This window comes from Arvicola amphibius, chromosome 11 (assembly GCF_903992535.2).
Source record: "Arvicola amphibius chromosome 11, mArvAmp1.2, whole genome shotgun sequence".
NCBI lineage: Eukaryota > Metazoa > Chordata > Mammalia > Rodentia > Cricetidae > Arvicola > Arvicola amphibius.
The window spans coordinates 95790199-95804245 of NC_052057.2; the positions used below are offsets into that span (position 1 = coordinate 95790199).

Below are 14047 nucleotides of genomic sequence, written 5' to 3' on the forward strand. Positions count from 1 at the left end.
ATATAACTATATCCACAAAGTCTCTGAAATTATATTTACCTTCTCTTCTTACAACCCTTTATTAACTAAGCTGGGAGTGGGAAAGGTGGTCTTCCCCAGGGAAGACCACACCAGTAGGTTGTCCAGTGCCCAATAGCTCTAAAAACATATATACGTGTAGCATTATATGAACTCAGGTTACATTTAGGACTATATCAAATGCATATATGCATATGATAACAATTAGTGAAAAAGAGACCATGGATTTGAAGGAAAATGGGGAGGATTATATAGGAATGGCTAAAAGGGGAACGGGAAGGGAGAAATAATATAATTAGATTATAATCTAACGGAAACACATTTACTTAGCACCTAGTTGATACAATTTATTGTTTTGTGCTTTAATAAGACCAAGATTTACAAGATTTAGTCCCTGTCCTCAAGGGGTTCCCAATATCTTGAAAAATAATATGCTCCATTATTTTAATACAAAATCATATGGAAATTGATAAAAGAGTAGAAATTTTTCATTGAAAAAAGTTTTGAGTCTATTCTTGTATGACTCAAGCTCATTGTCTAAAATAAAAGGAAAAAAACCTAAATGAAGGATGGAAGAAAAGAAAATTATGAATGGTGTGCACGAATGACATCCAGCCTGTCCCCTGGCCTCTGCACACGAGTGTACATATGCATGAATACACAAAAAAATTAGTGCAGGAAAGACTTCTTCTAAATTACCCAGTAATCCCCTTTCTAGAGATCCTCTGAAAGTGGGAAAGGATATTAAAACAGGCGTTTTGCAAATATTCATTGCTTTGTGAATATTGCTCAAAGGTGGAGAGTGGGCATTTTAAAGTCATCCGTAAAATATATGTAGTTGATTTGATCATGAGCAGTCAAGAGTTTGGTACCTGGTACAATCCAGGTTATAAATCTGAGGTATAGTGTGTTGGGTAAATGAGCCAGACACAAAAGGACAAACGCTGTATGCTTCTCCTTAGGCAATGAATACATAACAGGAAAATCCACTGAAATAAAAGCAGAAAAAGGTAGCTAGGGCAGAAATGAGGAGGGATGGGGAGTTTCTGTTTGAAGAACTAAGTGTTGAGGGCGGGAATGCAGTGGAGATGACCGTCTCATAGTCAAGAGGCTCTGTGTGTGATCCTCAGCACTGCCAAAAAGGAGAAAAGGGAGGGAGGGAGGGAGGGAGGGAGGGAGGGGCGAAGGAAGGAAGGAAGGAAGGAAGGAAGGAAGGAAGGAAGGAAGGAAGGAAGGAAGGAAAGATTGCAAATAGATGGTAATGATAATTGCATAACACTGTGGATGTAATTAATACTGCTGAATCTTAACTTAAAAACAGCTAAATGGCAGGTTTATAGCACACACAAAAAGCCTCCTCTAACCCCTTCACTAAATCTCTGCTCTGTATGCTTGTCGATAGGTTATTCCTGTGATTCTGATGGACACTGTGTGCCCGTATCTCCGGTGAGTAATCACAGCTTCTGTGACATACGTGTGGGAGGTGAAGGGAGTATCTTTACACAGCTCAGTCTCTACTCCCGAGATAATAAGCCTTTAGAGCCTAAAATGTTAAAAATGTCTATACATGGCCTATTTTTATTTGAGAAATTTTTGTGAAAATAGTTTTGTTGGTATTGGCTTGCTGTGTTTGCTTCACCTCTCCTCCTTCTCTATCCCTCTCTCTCAACAGAATCTATGTAGATCAGTTCCTCAAAACAATCCATGATCATTGTCTTAGTTCTGTTGCTGTGAAGAGACACCATGTCCAAGGCAATGCTTTTCAGAGAGCATAGTGGAGCTTGCTCAGTTCTGGAGGGCTGGTCTGTGATCATTAAGGCAGGAGGCAGACAGGCACTGTGCTGGGGCAGTGGCTCCAGCTTTACATCCTGATGTGGAAGAAATGGGCAGAGAGAGAGACACCGGGACAGACATGGCCTTTCGAAGCCTCAGAGCCCAACCCAGCAGCACATCTACTCCAATAAGGACACACTTTCCAATCCTTCCAAACAGTTCAACCGGGAGCCAAGCATGCAAATAATTGAGCCTATGGGAGCCTTCTCATTCAAACAACCACATTCCACTCCCTGGCCCCATAGGCTTGTAGCCACATCATAATAAAAAATGCATTTAGTACATCTTCAGAGGTCCCCACAGTCTCAAACAGTTTCAAAGCCCAAAGTCTTTTCTTAGACTCAAGACATTCTCTCTATTGTGAAATCAAAAAGCATCCTTCCAACCTAGAGCGCCCGAGAAGATACATTACCACTGCAGAAGGGAGGGAGCGGTGTGCAGAAACACTGGGCCTAAAAGTGACTGGCTATTCCTGGCTGTCAGTTCAACTGCATCTGGAACTAAAATCCAAGTGGCCGGGCACATCTGTGGGATTTTTTTCTTAAATAATTTTTTAAAATTATTTTTAAAAAATTATACACCATCATGTTTGGTCTATTGTGCTTTTGTGTTATTCTTAAAGTATATCAATATGCTAATTAAAGAAAAATAGCAAATTGAAAAATTATTTTTATTGATTATCTGGGAATCTCATATCATACAACATGATCATGCTCACCTCCCAGTCACCTATGTCTGCCTCTCCACGTAACCTACCCCTATGAGGACACATACACACACACACACACACACACACACACACACACACGGATGTCCCCCAGGGTCTACCAATAGCTGCGGCTACACCTATAACCAAACTAAAGACTAAGCAGGTTCTTGGAGGGGGTGTCAAAAGTCTAGTCCATGAGTGAGTGCACTATCTACTAAAGGCCTCAATGAGTTTGCTAATGCATTCGAGCAGAAGTCTGGGGAACATGTGTGGGAATGGATTTGAAGGGTATGGTAGAAGAAATGTAAACCTGGATTAGGTTGAGTTTATTGATATGGGCCCTCTGAGTGGAGAGTCTAGGTTTAATATGGAAACTCAGACAGTTGGGGGAAAAATGTATCCCAAGTTTATTTGAATAGTTAGCTGAAGCATTTGTCAGAGATGGCCTACTGAAAAGGAGTGGGAGATGCCTGAAACCCCTTGGTTAGTGTTGATAAAGGGATTTTAAGGCTCTGGGAAATTCCAGTGCTAGGGTAGATTTGCTATATAAAACTTAATCCTCTTCATTGGGAAGGCTCCTCCACTAACCCTGTAAGGTGCAGACTGGCGCAAGGGCACCAGCACATCTGAAGAGCTTTGTTGTTGCCCTTTCCTTGTGCCAGGCTTTAGGGTTGGAGGGGCTGCTGCCCAGTTGCATGAATTAAATACAATAAGGTTAACTGGATCCAGAAGTAGCAGGGCCAGGTGGCAGCCCTGAATCCCAAAAGCAAGGTAATTGTTGTTGTAATGCGAAGCTCTACGGCTCTACGGTGCCTGTGGTGGTCAGACAGGCCTCCACAAGAACTCCTCTTACCAGGGCAAGGGCATGGGAATTTAGAAATATTAGTAAAGAATATGAAGACACATGTGAAAATAATAAAACAGAAACCATAGAAAATACCAGTAGGGCATTCTGGTGACTACTGAAATCAACCATGTTTAATTTTCCATACTTTTATACCCCAATACTAAAGGGGAAAGAAGACAACAAAAGACTTCTTTAACGTGATACAAAGGACAGCTCAAACAGTTAATTGCTTTAACACCTTGAGGCACCAAGTCATTAGCATTGTTTAGACTGTGAAGCTACCCTAGACCAAGTATCCTGAAGGCAGCCATTCCCCAGGTGACCTCCAATTACAGAAGAAGGCGCAGAAGTGCACTTGCACGTCCTGACCCTCTGTAGGATGGAATTGGGCTCACATTTTTGGGCATCCACGATTTCTCCCTTTTTATTAATTTTAATAAAGCCTGTGCTTCTGCAACAGGACAGATGATTGTGTCTGCCTTAGGTGAACACTTTCCCATTTCCCAGACTTGTCTGTCTTTGGTACATGTATTCCAATCATACATGTCCATGCCTTAGATGTCTGGGAGGAAAAAGGATCAAACCTGTATTTGCCAACATCTGTAAGCAACTGGTTAAGGAAGAAAGTACTCTTTGTGTACTCTGTGTCTCTGAGCTAAGTTCCTGTCAAGAGTGTTCATCCGCAATTAGACAATGCTTTGTGAAAATACGTGTTCCTATGACTACAGCCTCCTAATTAAAGGAGTTGAAGATCACCAGGGCTGGGAATGCCCTTTACAATTGGTCTAGAGTGTTTCTTAACAAATTTTAGCTGTATCAAAATCTAAATTTCTTTGACCCTTTTTTTTTTTTTTTTTTTTTGGTTTTTCGAGACAGGGTTTCTCTGCAGCTTTTTTAGAGCCTGTCCTGGAACTAGCTCTTGTAGACCAGGCTGGCCTCGAACTCACAGAGATCCGCCTGCCTCTGCCTCCCGAGTGCTGGGATTAAAGGCGTGCGCCACCACCGCCCGGCTCAAAATCTAAATTTCTTATCAAATATGCCAAATCCATGAACTCATTGGAAATGTCAAACTTTTCTTACTATCTTATAGTGATATATCTAAAGCAGTTACAAACATTATCAGGTCAATACCATAATTCTAGAGTGGAAATAATTAACAATAAACACAATTTGTCACATTGCAATTCTCTTAAATCCATTCTAAAGACAAGAGAAGGTTTCTGTGATGGCTGAGAGTCTAATTGTAATTCTGCTTTTAAGTAATTGTCCCAGTCTCTGAGCAGCAGAAAAAAACCCTTAGGCTACCCTTCTCATATTTGATGAGGGGTTTCAGTCACTCTACAATAAGTCCTTTTTACCCCCGAGGGAAAAATTGAGGTCTCAGTTCTCTCACCCTATATTTCAACAGCAGATTGAATACCATACTGGCAAAATGAGTTCTGTGTCCAAAGAGTCAAACAGTCAAATGTTCAGTCTGCATTTCTGGTCTAGATCCAAGGTAAACAGGACTCATTAGGTCTGAAAGTCTGCATAGCAAATCCATCAAGAGGCTGGGAATCACCAGTCATTACCACGATCTTCTCTCCCTTCTCAGACTGCAGCAAGTTGTAGTGAGTCAGGAATACTGGTTCAGGTACCCCTTTCCTTGGCCTGCAGCAAGGTAGTACAAGGAAGTCAGGATCATGGGTTCAGGAACCTCTTTCCACTGCACCTATGGTGTCACCAGTGGCTGCAATGTCATCAGGGCGGGCACTCTTCTACTGTATATGCAGTCATCTCATCCAGCTTTATTTCCTTTTTGTGAAAAAAACCACAAACATATCCTCGACCCCAAATTAATACAGGGTTGGGTATTTTCCATAATCCAGTGTGAGGGTCTCCCCACCTTGCTTTAGCAAAGGTCGCCTTGGTACCATCATGCCAAAATCTATCAGTGGCAGATTGCTCACGGGCACCCATATCTGAGAAGTTTAGCGTAAAAAGTGCATGGCTCAAGGTATTATGTAGCATTTGAGGATATAATTCTCCTGTTTTTATTTTTTGAAGCTGTGTTTTCAAGGAGCCATGGGCACACACCACAATTCCTTGTCCTTGAGGATTATAAGGAATACCTGTCTTATATTCGATATTCCATTGGGAACAAAATCTCTGAAATGCTTTACTAACATATCTGGACTCATTATCTGTCTTTATGACCTTTGGGGTGCTATGGGACAATGGTCTGTACCCTGCCACTTGTATTTTAAATAAATGTTGATTGGCCAGTAGCCAGGCAGAAAGTATAGATGGGGTGACCAGGCAGGAAGTAGAGGTGGGGCAGTGAGAATTCTGGGAAGAGGGAAGTGCAGTCTACAGTCATGACCCAGCCACAGAAGAAGCAAGACATGACTGCTTGCTGAATAAGGTACAAAGCCACGTGGCTAACATAGACAAGAATAATGGGCTAATATATGTTAAAAGAGTTAATAAGAAGCTTGAGCTACTAGGCCAACAAGTTTTATAATTACTGTAGATCTCTGTGTGTTTATTTGGGACTAAACAGCTGCGGGTGGTGTGGCTAACATAGAGGGACCAGGTAGGACAGAAACCTTGGTCAACATTGGGGTTCCCATAAATGAGAAGTATTTTAAGCAATGAGTTATTACATGTTTAGTAGCTTCTCCAGTTTGTGCAGTAGCCATCAAGAATTCTGAATATGTATCACTTGTCATATGTACATATCTTAATTTGTCAAACTCTATGAGTAATATCCATTTGCCATACATGATTAGGAAGTAGTCCTCAGGTCTTTACCCCCAGATGAGGTACAGTTAGATATTGTGGGCATACATCACATTGCTTAACAATTTAGCAAGCAGCTTCCCTTGTTAATCTAAATTGTTTTCTTAAATCTTTACTATTTTGATGATGCAGAGCATGCATTTGCTAAGCAAGCTCAACCTGACATAAAGCGATTATTTTTGTAAGTTTATCAGCTAAAGCATTACCTTCAGCTAATGGACCAGGAAGATTTGAATGCACTCTGAAATGCCCCCACAAAACATGGCAACCTTCTTTGTTGTATGGCATTTTGAATTTGCTGGAACAGCATCTTAACTTGCTTATTGCTAGTCCCAATATATGGGCTGGTCTCTAGGACTTGAAGAACATTAAATGTACACTGGCTGTCAGTGTACAGATTAAACGCCTTTAGGAGTTGAAGAACATTAAATGCTGTCAGTGTACAGATTAAACGCCTTTTGACAAAAAGTTGAAACACGATTGTCACAGCTCGCAGCTCAACTATTTGAGCTGAGGCCAGTTCTCTTTGTACCACATGTCCTTCCCCATTAACCACATATTCAGTCCCCCCATTAGGAGAACCATCCATAAAAGTTAACATAGCATCCTTTAAAGGATCTTTTGCTACAACTTTAGGGAAAATAAAGAAATACAGCTGCACAAATTGCAGCAATGGATCAGTTGGCCTTTAATTATCAATCTGGCCTTTAAGTTGCACAAACGCAATTGCCCAAGAATCACTGTTTTGAAATAAACAATCAGTCTGTTGCTTACTTTAAGGAACATTGATCATAGCCAGTTCTCTGCCAAAGTATCTCCTAGATTCCATCCTGCTCTTCTGTGCTAAGCAAGCTACTGCTTCAAAATAAGGATTTAATACCTTAACTGGCAAAACGGAAAGGTGCAGCCATAGAAGTAGACCGTTTTGCCATAACACTGGTGTAGGAGTTTTGTAGGTTATATAATGCTTGCCAAGGCTGGTCATAATTAATATAATGTACTCTCTGTTTCTATATAGCATACTCTACCTGGGTGAGTACCTATCTGGCTTCTGTAAGCTGTCTACTGGAATTTGGATCTCTGCTCCCTTTAAGAATTTCACTTAGTGGCTCAAGATCTCCCATAGGAAATTTTAAATAAGGTTTTCACCATTGTATGTCTTATTAAAAGTTTGTAATCCTAATTGCAAGTCTGCACTGCCTCACTGACAGGCTTAACATGCTCATTTACATTTCCAGAAACACCTGTCTGGGCTGGAGCTGCAGTAGAACTTTGGGTGGTATACATGTTTGTATATTTTTCTTGGAAGGAGAAATGGCCAGATGTGTGTGGTTGTTCACTGATTCATGGGCTGTAGTCAATGGACTGGTTGGGTGGTTAGGGACTTGGAAAGAGCATGACTGGAAAAATTGGTAAGAAAGACATCTAGGGAAGAAATGTGTAGATAGATCTCTTTGAGCGGGCAAAGGATATGAAGATCCTGTGCCCCATATCAAGTCTCATCAAAGGGTGACTTCAGTTGAGGAAGAGTTTAATAATCAGCCAATAGCATGACCCACTCTGTGGACAGTCTCTTTCCCCAGCCTACCAGTCATTGCCCAGTGGGCTCATGAACAAAGTGGCTATGATGGCAGAGATGGAAGTTCTGCACGAGCTTGACAACATGGACTTCTACTCTTCAGGCTGACCTGCCTACAACTGTTGCTGAGTGCCAGATCTGCCAACACAAAGCCCCAGATAGGGCACCCTTCCCCAGGGTGACCAGTCAGCTACCTGGTGGCAGGTTGACTATGTTGGACCACTTCCCTCTGTGGAAAGGACAATGCTTTGACCTTAATAGAGTAGATCTTATTCTGGTTATGGATTTGCCTTTCCTGAGTATAATGCTTCTGCCAAAACCACTTATCCTTGGATTTGCAGGATGCCTTATCCACCATCATGGTATTGCTTCTGACCAAGGAACTCACTTTACATCCAGAGAAGTGTGACAGTGGGTCCATGTTCATGGAATCCACTGGTCTTACCATGTTTCCCATCATCCTGAAATATCTGGCCTGATAGACATAGTTACAGCACTATTTAGGTGACAGCAGTATGGAGTTCTGGGACAGGATTCTCCAGAAGGCAGTATATTCTTTGAATCAGCATCCACTATATGGCATGGTGTCTCCCATAGCCAGGATCCGTGGGTCCAGGAATTAAGGGGTGAGAAGGAGAGTAGTTCTAATCACTGTCACCCCTAAAACCCACTAGGAAAGTTTTTTGATTCCTGTTTCCATAACCCTAAGTTCTGCTGGCCTAGAAGTTTTGGTTCCAGAGGGGGGAGCACTCCTGCCAGGAGCCACAACAAGCATTCCATTGAACTGGAAGCTCAGGCTTCCCCCTGGTCACTTTGGACTTCTAATGCCCTTAAACCAGCATGCTAAGATAAAGAAATATCAGTGTTAGGAGGAATGATTGACCAAGATTGTCAAGGAAATTGGATTGCTTCTCCACAGTGGAGGTAACTAAAATTGTCTCTGGAGTACAGAGATCCTTTAGGGCAGTGGTTCTCAACTTTCCTAATGCTGTGACCCTTTAATACAGTTCCTCATGTTTTGGTGAACCCCAACCATAAAATTATTTCATTGATATTTCATAACTGTAATTTCTCATTGGTATGAATCATAATTAAACATCTGATATGCAGGATATCTGCTATGCACCCCCTGTAAAAGGGTTGTTCAATTCCCAAGGGCTCATGACCCATGAGTTGAGAACCACTGCTTTAGGGTTTCTCTTGGTGCTACCATGTCCTGTGACTAAAGTCAATGGGAAGCTACAACATCCTAATGGAGGCAGAATGACAAAGGGCACAGACCTGTCAGGAATGGAGATACGGGTCCCTCCAGGAAGAGCCAAGACCTGCTGAGATGCCTGCTGAGGGTGGAAGAAATGTACACTGGATAGTAAAGGAAGGTAACTATAAATACCAGCTAAGTCCACATGACTGTGTGCAGAAACAAGGATTATAACTGACATGGGTGTTTCTGTCATATTTTGTTAAGAATATATTTGTAGAGATATTTGTATTTTTTATTTCTTTATCATATAGTATAACATCAATTAAGAGAATGTCAGTGGTTATCATAGTTAAGTTTGATGTTTTAAAAGAATATCCCTGCCGGGCGGTGGTAGCACACGTCTTTAATCCCAGCACTTGGGAGGCAGAGGCAGGCGGATCTCTGTGAGTTCGAGACCAGCCTGGTCTACAAGAGCTAGCTCCAGGACAGGCTCCAAAGCCACAGAGAAACCCTGTCTCTAAAAACCAACAAAATTAAAAAAAATAAAAGAATATCCCTCACGGGACATTTCCAACTATTTTAAAATTTATAATGAGTTTACAGTTGTACGAGTTATATCATGTTAATTATATCATGTTAGGCATAATTGTGACCTGATTAATATATAATGTGTTTGTGATTGTACACAGATATTTATATCATATTAGGCATTGATTTAATTTGGAACTTAATCACAACATAAGGAGCTATGATTGTGTGTCAGGTTGACAAGGCGTGGGCTTCTGATGGCTATTCTTGTCATGAGTTCTTGGTTGTCAATTTGATGACTTCTGGAATTAAAACCCAAGTGGCTGGATGTACCTGTGAGGGATTTTTTTCTTAAATCATTTTAAGTGGGAAGATCCACCTTTGATTCAGTCCACATCTGCTGGCAGCGCATTAAAGACATAGACCAAGGAAGCTTGTTATCTTTGCCTGCTTGCCCTCACTCTCTGGCAATCCCATCATATCACTGCATTAGAGCCTATTTCTTTGGGATTCTGGTGTATACTAAAGACCAACAGATATCCAGCCTTATGGACTGCACAACTACTTGCTTCTTGGACCTTCTGTTTGTAGACAGCCATTGTTGGACTAACTTGCCACAGCCTGTACGCCATTCTAGTAAATTGCCCCCCTGTCTCTGTCTCTGTCTCTTTCTCTCTCTCTCCCTCTCCCTCTTCCTCTCTTCCTCTCTCTGTTGTTCTCTTTCTATATGTACATATGCATGTGTAAATTATATATATTCTATAAGTTCTATTCTTCTACAGAACCCTGAATAATACACAACATAGTACAACTCTGAAGAACTGGGAAGAGCTGTGTGGATTCTGCTATAGACTAGGCACACGTGTTTGTTAACAGACTGCTGTCTTCAGACCAGTATTTATTCATGGAGACTGCAAGGAGCCTGACCTGACTTCAATGTCTGAAGAGTCAACATCATAACTAGGCAATTAGTCAATTTTAGATCCACAAATTGAGTCAAGGATTAAATAGAAAGAAATGATGTCAGACTGTGAGAGTTAGAGATGGGAAGAGCCAGGTATGCTTATAGATCAGGCAATATTAATATGTAAACAAGCAGATACTGAAGCTTGTCATGTGGTGTTTTTAACATTCTTCTCCAGCCCACTTTCTCTCTGTGGGATCTATTACACTGATACCATTGAACCAGGACTGGTTCTTTTCTCAGCCTCTAAATCAAACAGAAGAAACCAGAAATAAGGAATTCTCAGGTACCAGTTCCTAACAGAGATCAGCTACCCCTTCATACCCTCATGCTTGATTAGCAGATAGGTTTAGGAACTGGAAAAAAGTTTCAAGGTCTCCAATGACCATTTAGACTAGCGGTAGTGCAAGGGGGCAGGAGGTCCACCAAGCCATGTGTGTTCCTGCAGGACGGTTCTTTCCTGGCTCAAGCGAATCCACAGCCCAGGTCAGCAGGCAAAGCCACACTGGTGCATTTGCCAACTCTCTTGCCTTCCCTCTCTCATTTCCTGGCAGATCTTGTCACATCCCAGAAGCAACCCCAATGTGACATTCTGGAAAATGTTCAGCTGTGGTTGAGAACTTTGCTCTGGTGTTTATGTTCTAGAACAACAAGGTCGACTTCTCCTACAACCACCTGGCTGACCCGAAGTTTTCCTTCTATGATAATGCTTTGGTGGAAGCCGTGAAGAGTGAGGACCACTTGGTGTACTTGTTCTTCCTCTGCCTCTCACTGTGCCACACGGTGATGTCCGAAGAGAAGGTGGAAGGTGAGCATAGGCCTGAGCCTCGTGGACTGAGACTGTGCTCCAGAATCAGGACTGGTTGGAAGTGGGGTGGTACCATATGCTCTGAGCAGTCTCAGCTAAGAAAGAACTTTCCAACAAGCAAGTACTAGCCAGCAGTGAAACAGTAAAAACAAGGTGAGGAACGAGTTGGGTTAGGGAAAGAGTCATGGAATAGGGGTCAAACTTGGTGAGGCTCTGTGGGTTCTGAGACAGATCCGTCTAATCAGTCCCACTGTTATTGACGAGACTTCCTGGAGGGCGAGCTGAGCGTGTCTGTTATCACCATGTGTCTTCGTTTCTTTCGTATGACAAAGTCATCTATTAATTTACCCAAGCTTTTTTTAAACAATGAATGAGAAATGCCTGTTTATTCATTATTAAGTCTTTCTTCTTAAAACAATAATGGTTTTAATTTTATTATCATTATTTTAAGTGTATGCACATTTTGCCTACATGTCCATCTGTATGCCACTTATGTTCCTAGTGTTTGTGGGGTCAGAAGAGGGCATTGGATCCCCTGGGACTGGAGTGGAGGTGGTTGTGACCTACCATGTGGGTGCTGGAAATCGAACTTGGGTCCTTTTCTTTGGCAAGGTTTCTCTATGTAGTCCTAGCTGTCTTGGAATTCATTATATAGACCAGGCTGGCTTCAAACTCACAGAGATACTCCTGCGTCTGTCTCCTGTATGCTAGAATTAAAAGTTTGCGCCACTATGCCCAGCTTAAGATTTATTTTTATATGTATGGATTTTTGTCCTGTATGGATGTGTACCATGTATATGCCTGGTACTTAAAGTGGCCAGGAGACGCTGTCAGATCCCCTGGGACTAATATTACAGATGGTTGTGAGCCGCCATGTGAGTGCTGGGGATAGAACCATGGTCCTCTTGAAGAGCGGCCAATGCTCTTAACCTCTTGGGCTAGGCATGTAAGGAAGTTTTGAAGAACTATATCCCCTTCTGGGCTACTTGAAATATGGTTTCGCTTCTGGGTGGACTTAAGTTGCTCATCTCTGTAGGCTCTGTTGCCTTTTTGTTTGTTGTCAGGTGAGCTGGTATACCAGGCCCAGTCACCAGATGAAGGTGCCCTGGTCACTGCTTCTAGGAACTTTGGCTTTGTGTTCAGTTCCCGCACATCTGAGACAATCACAGTGATCGAAATGGGGAAAATCCGAGTTTACCAGCTGCTGGCTATTTTGGACTTCAGCAATGAGCGCAAGAGGATGTCTGTTGTTGGTGGGTGAGCCCTCTGCGTCAGTCTCTGTGGTCCTTTGAGCACATTTGCATGCTGGGTTTCTGTTTCATCTACACATAAATCCTTTCCCCCTCACGTGACTTCTCAAACATACACACTTTCTCTCGTCTCCTTTAAATTGTCTCTTATTTATAAACAGGGCTTACTACTGAGTGCTAAGTCCTTTCTTTAGTATTTCTGCTGGTGACTAGCCAATACGCTCACTGCTAAGATGAGGACATAAATTAATCCATAAAGCCTGAACATGTCATAAGAATGGGAGCCAAGGGCTGGAGAGATGGCTCAGAGGTTAAGAGCACTGGCTGCTCTTCCAGAGGTCCTGAGTTCAATTCCCAGCAACCATATGGTGGCTCACAACCATCTGTAATGAGATCTGGTGCCCTCTTCTGGCCTACAAGTATACATGCAAGCAGAACACTGTATATGTAATAAATCTTAAAAAAAAAAAGAAAACCAATTTAAAAAAATAATGGGAGCCAATAGGATAGTAGCCCTCCTTGCCCATGGAGTCACAGATTCAGCAACTACAGATCAAAAATATTTTTAAAGCTGGGCGGTGGTGGCGCACGCCTTTAATCCCAGCACTCGGGAGGCAGAGGCAGGCGGATCTCTGAGTTCGAGGCCAGCCTGGTCTACAAGAGCTAGTTCCAGGACAGACTCTAGAAACTACAGGGAAACCCTGTCTCGAAAAACCAAAAAAAAAATTTTTAAAATATTTGGGGGCAAGTTACAAGCCCCAGCCTCAGATAATAGTGAGATCCTGCCTCACAACTAAATAACAATCTGCACCACACTCTTCCACGGGGGATAGTGAGCCCACAGAAGGCTTCTTTCAGAAAGTTTCTCTGTCACTATCTGGCCCTTACTACATGATCTATCCTGTGTGACCACGCTGTTGTGTTCTTAGCCTCCAAAGGCAGCAGAAATGAGTGTTACAGGGAACGGCCCCTTACGCCCCTCAGTGAACCCAGACAAATTCCCAAATAGTAGGCCTATGTGGTTATTTTGCTTAATTTACTCATCTTTAGTTCGGACGCCTGAAGATCGGGTCATGTTGTTCTGCAAGGGAGCAGACACCATCATCTATGAGCTGCTCCATCCGTCCTGTGCATCCCTTAGTGAGGTGACCATGGATCATTTGGACGTAAGTGTTTAAGTGGAAGCCGATGGACGTGGGTCTCTGCACCAGCAATGCATCCCTGTGCTAGGGTGTTTCTATACAGGCATGTGTTGGCATCAGTTTTCTTTAGTTGACCAAAAAAAAAAAAACAAAACTTTTTTATTCTGCTGTATTCTCACTGACCATAACTCCAACTTCCGTGTCAAAGAACTGTGTGGGACAAGACCCTGGAGGTATAACGAGGATCATGTCTGTAGGATCATATACAGTGATCAGAATAGTTCTAGGATCCTTGCCTCCAGAGGGCCTCCAGACCTGGTATTTGCTTCAGAATATGATCTGCTAGTATGGAGGCCTTACTCTACAAGACCTGATATGTTATGG

General features: G+C 42.4%; 1 protein-coding gene across 1 annotated transcript in view; it reads left to right on the plus strand.

Annotated features, from left to right (window-relative positions):
- The window catches only part of LOC119826289 (phospholipid-transporting ATPase FetA), an 88149-nt gene that overhangs the window by 59569 nt on the left and 14533 nt on the right, over positions 1-14047 (plus strand). Inside the window, exons 14-17 of the mRNA XM_038347492.1 lie at positions 1421-1464; positions 11109-11271; positions 12336-12524; positions 13572-13687. Coding sequence (XP_038203420.1) covers positions 1421-1464; positions 11109-11271; positions 12336-12524; positions 13572-13687 — 512 coding nt within the window. The remainder of the gene's footprint in view (positions 1-1420; positions 1465-11108; positions 11272-12335; positions 12525-13571; positions 13688-14047) is intronic.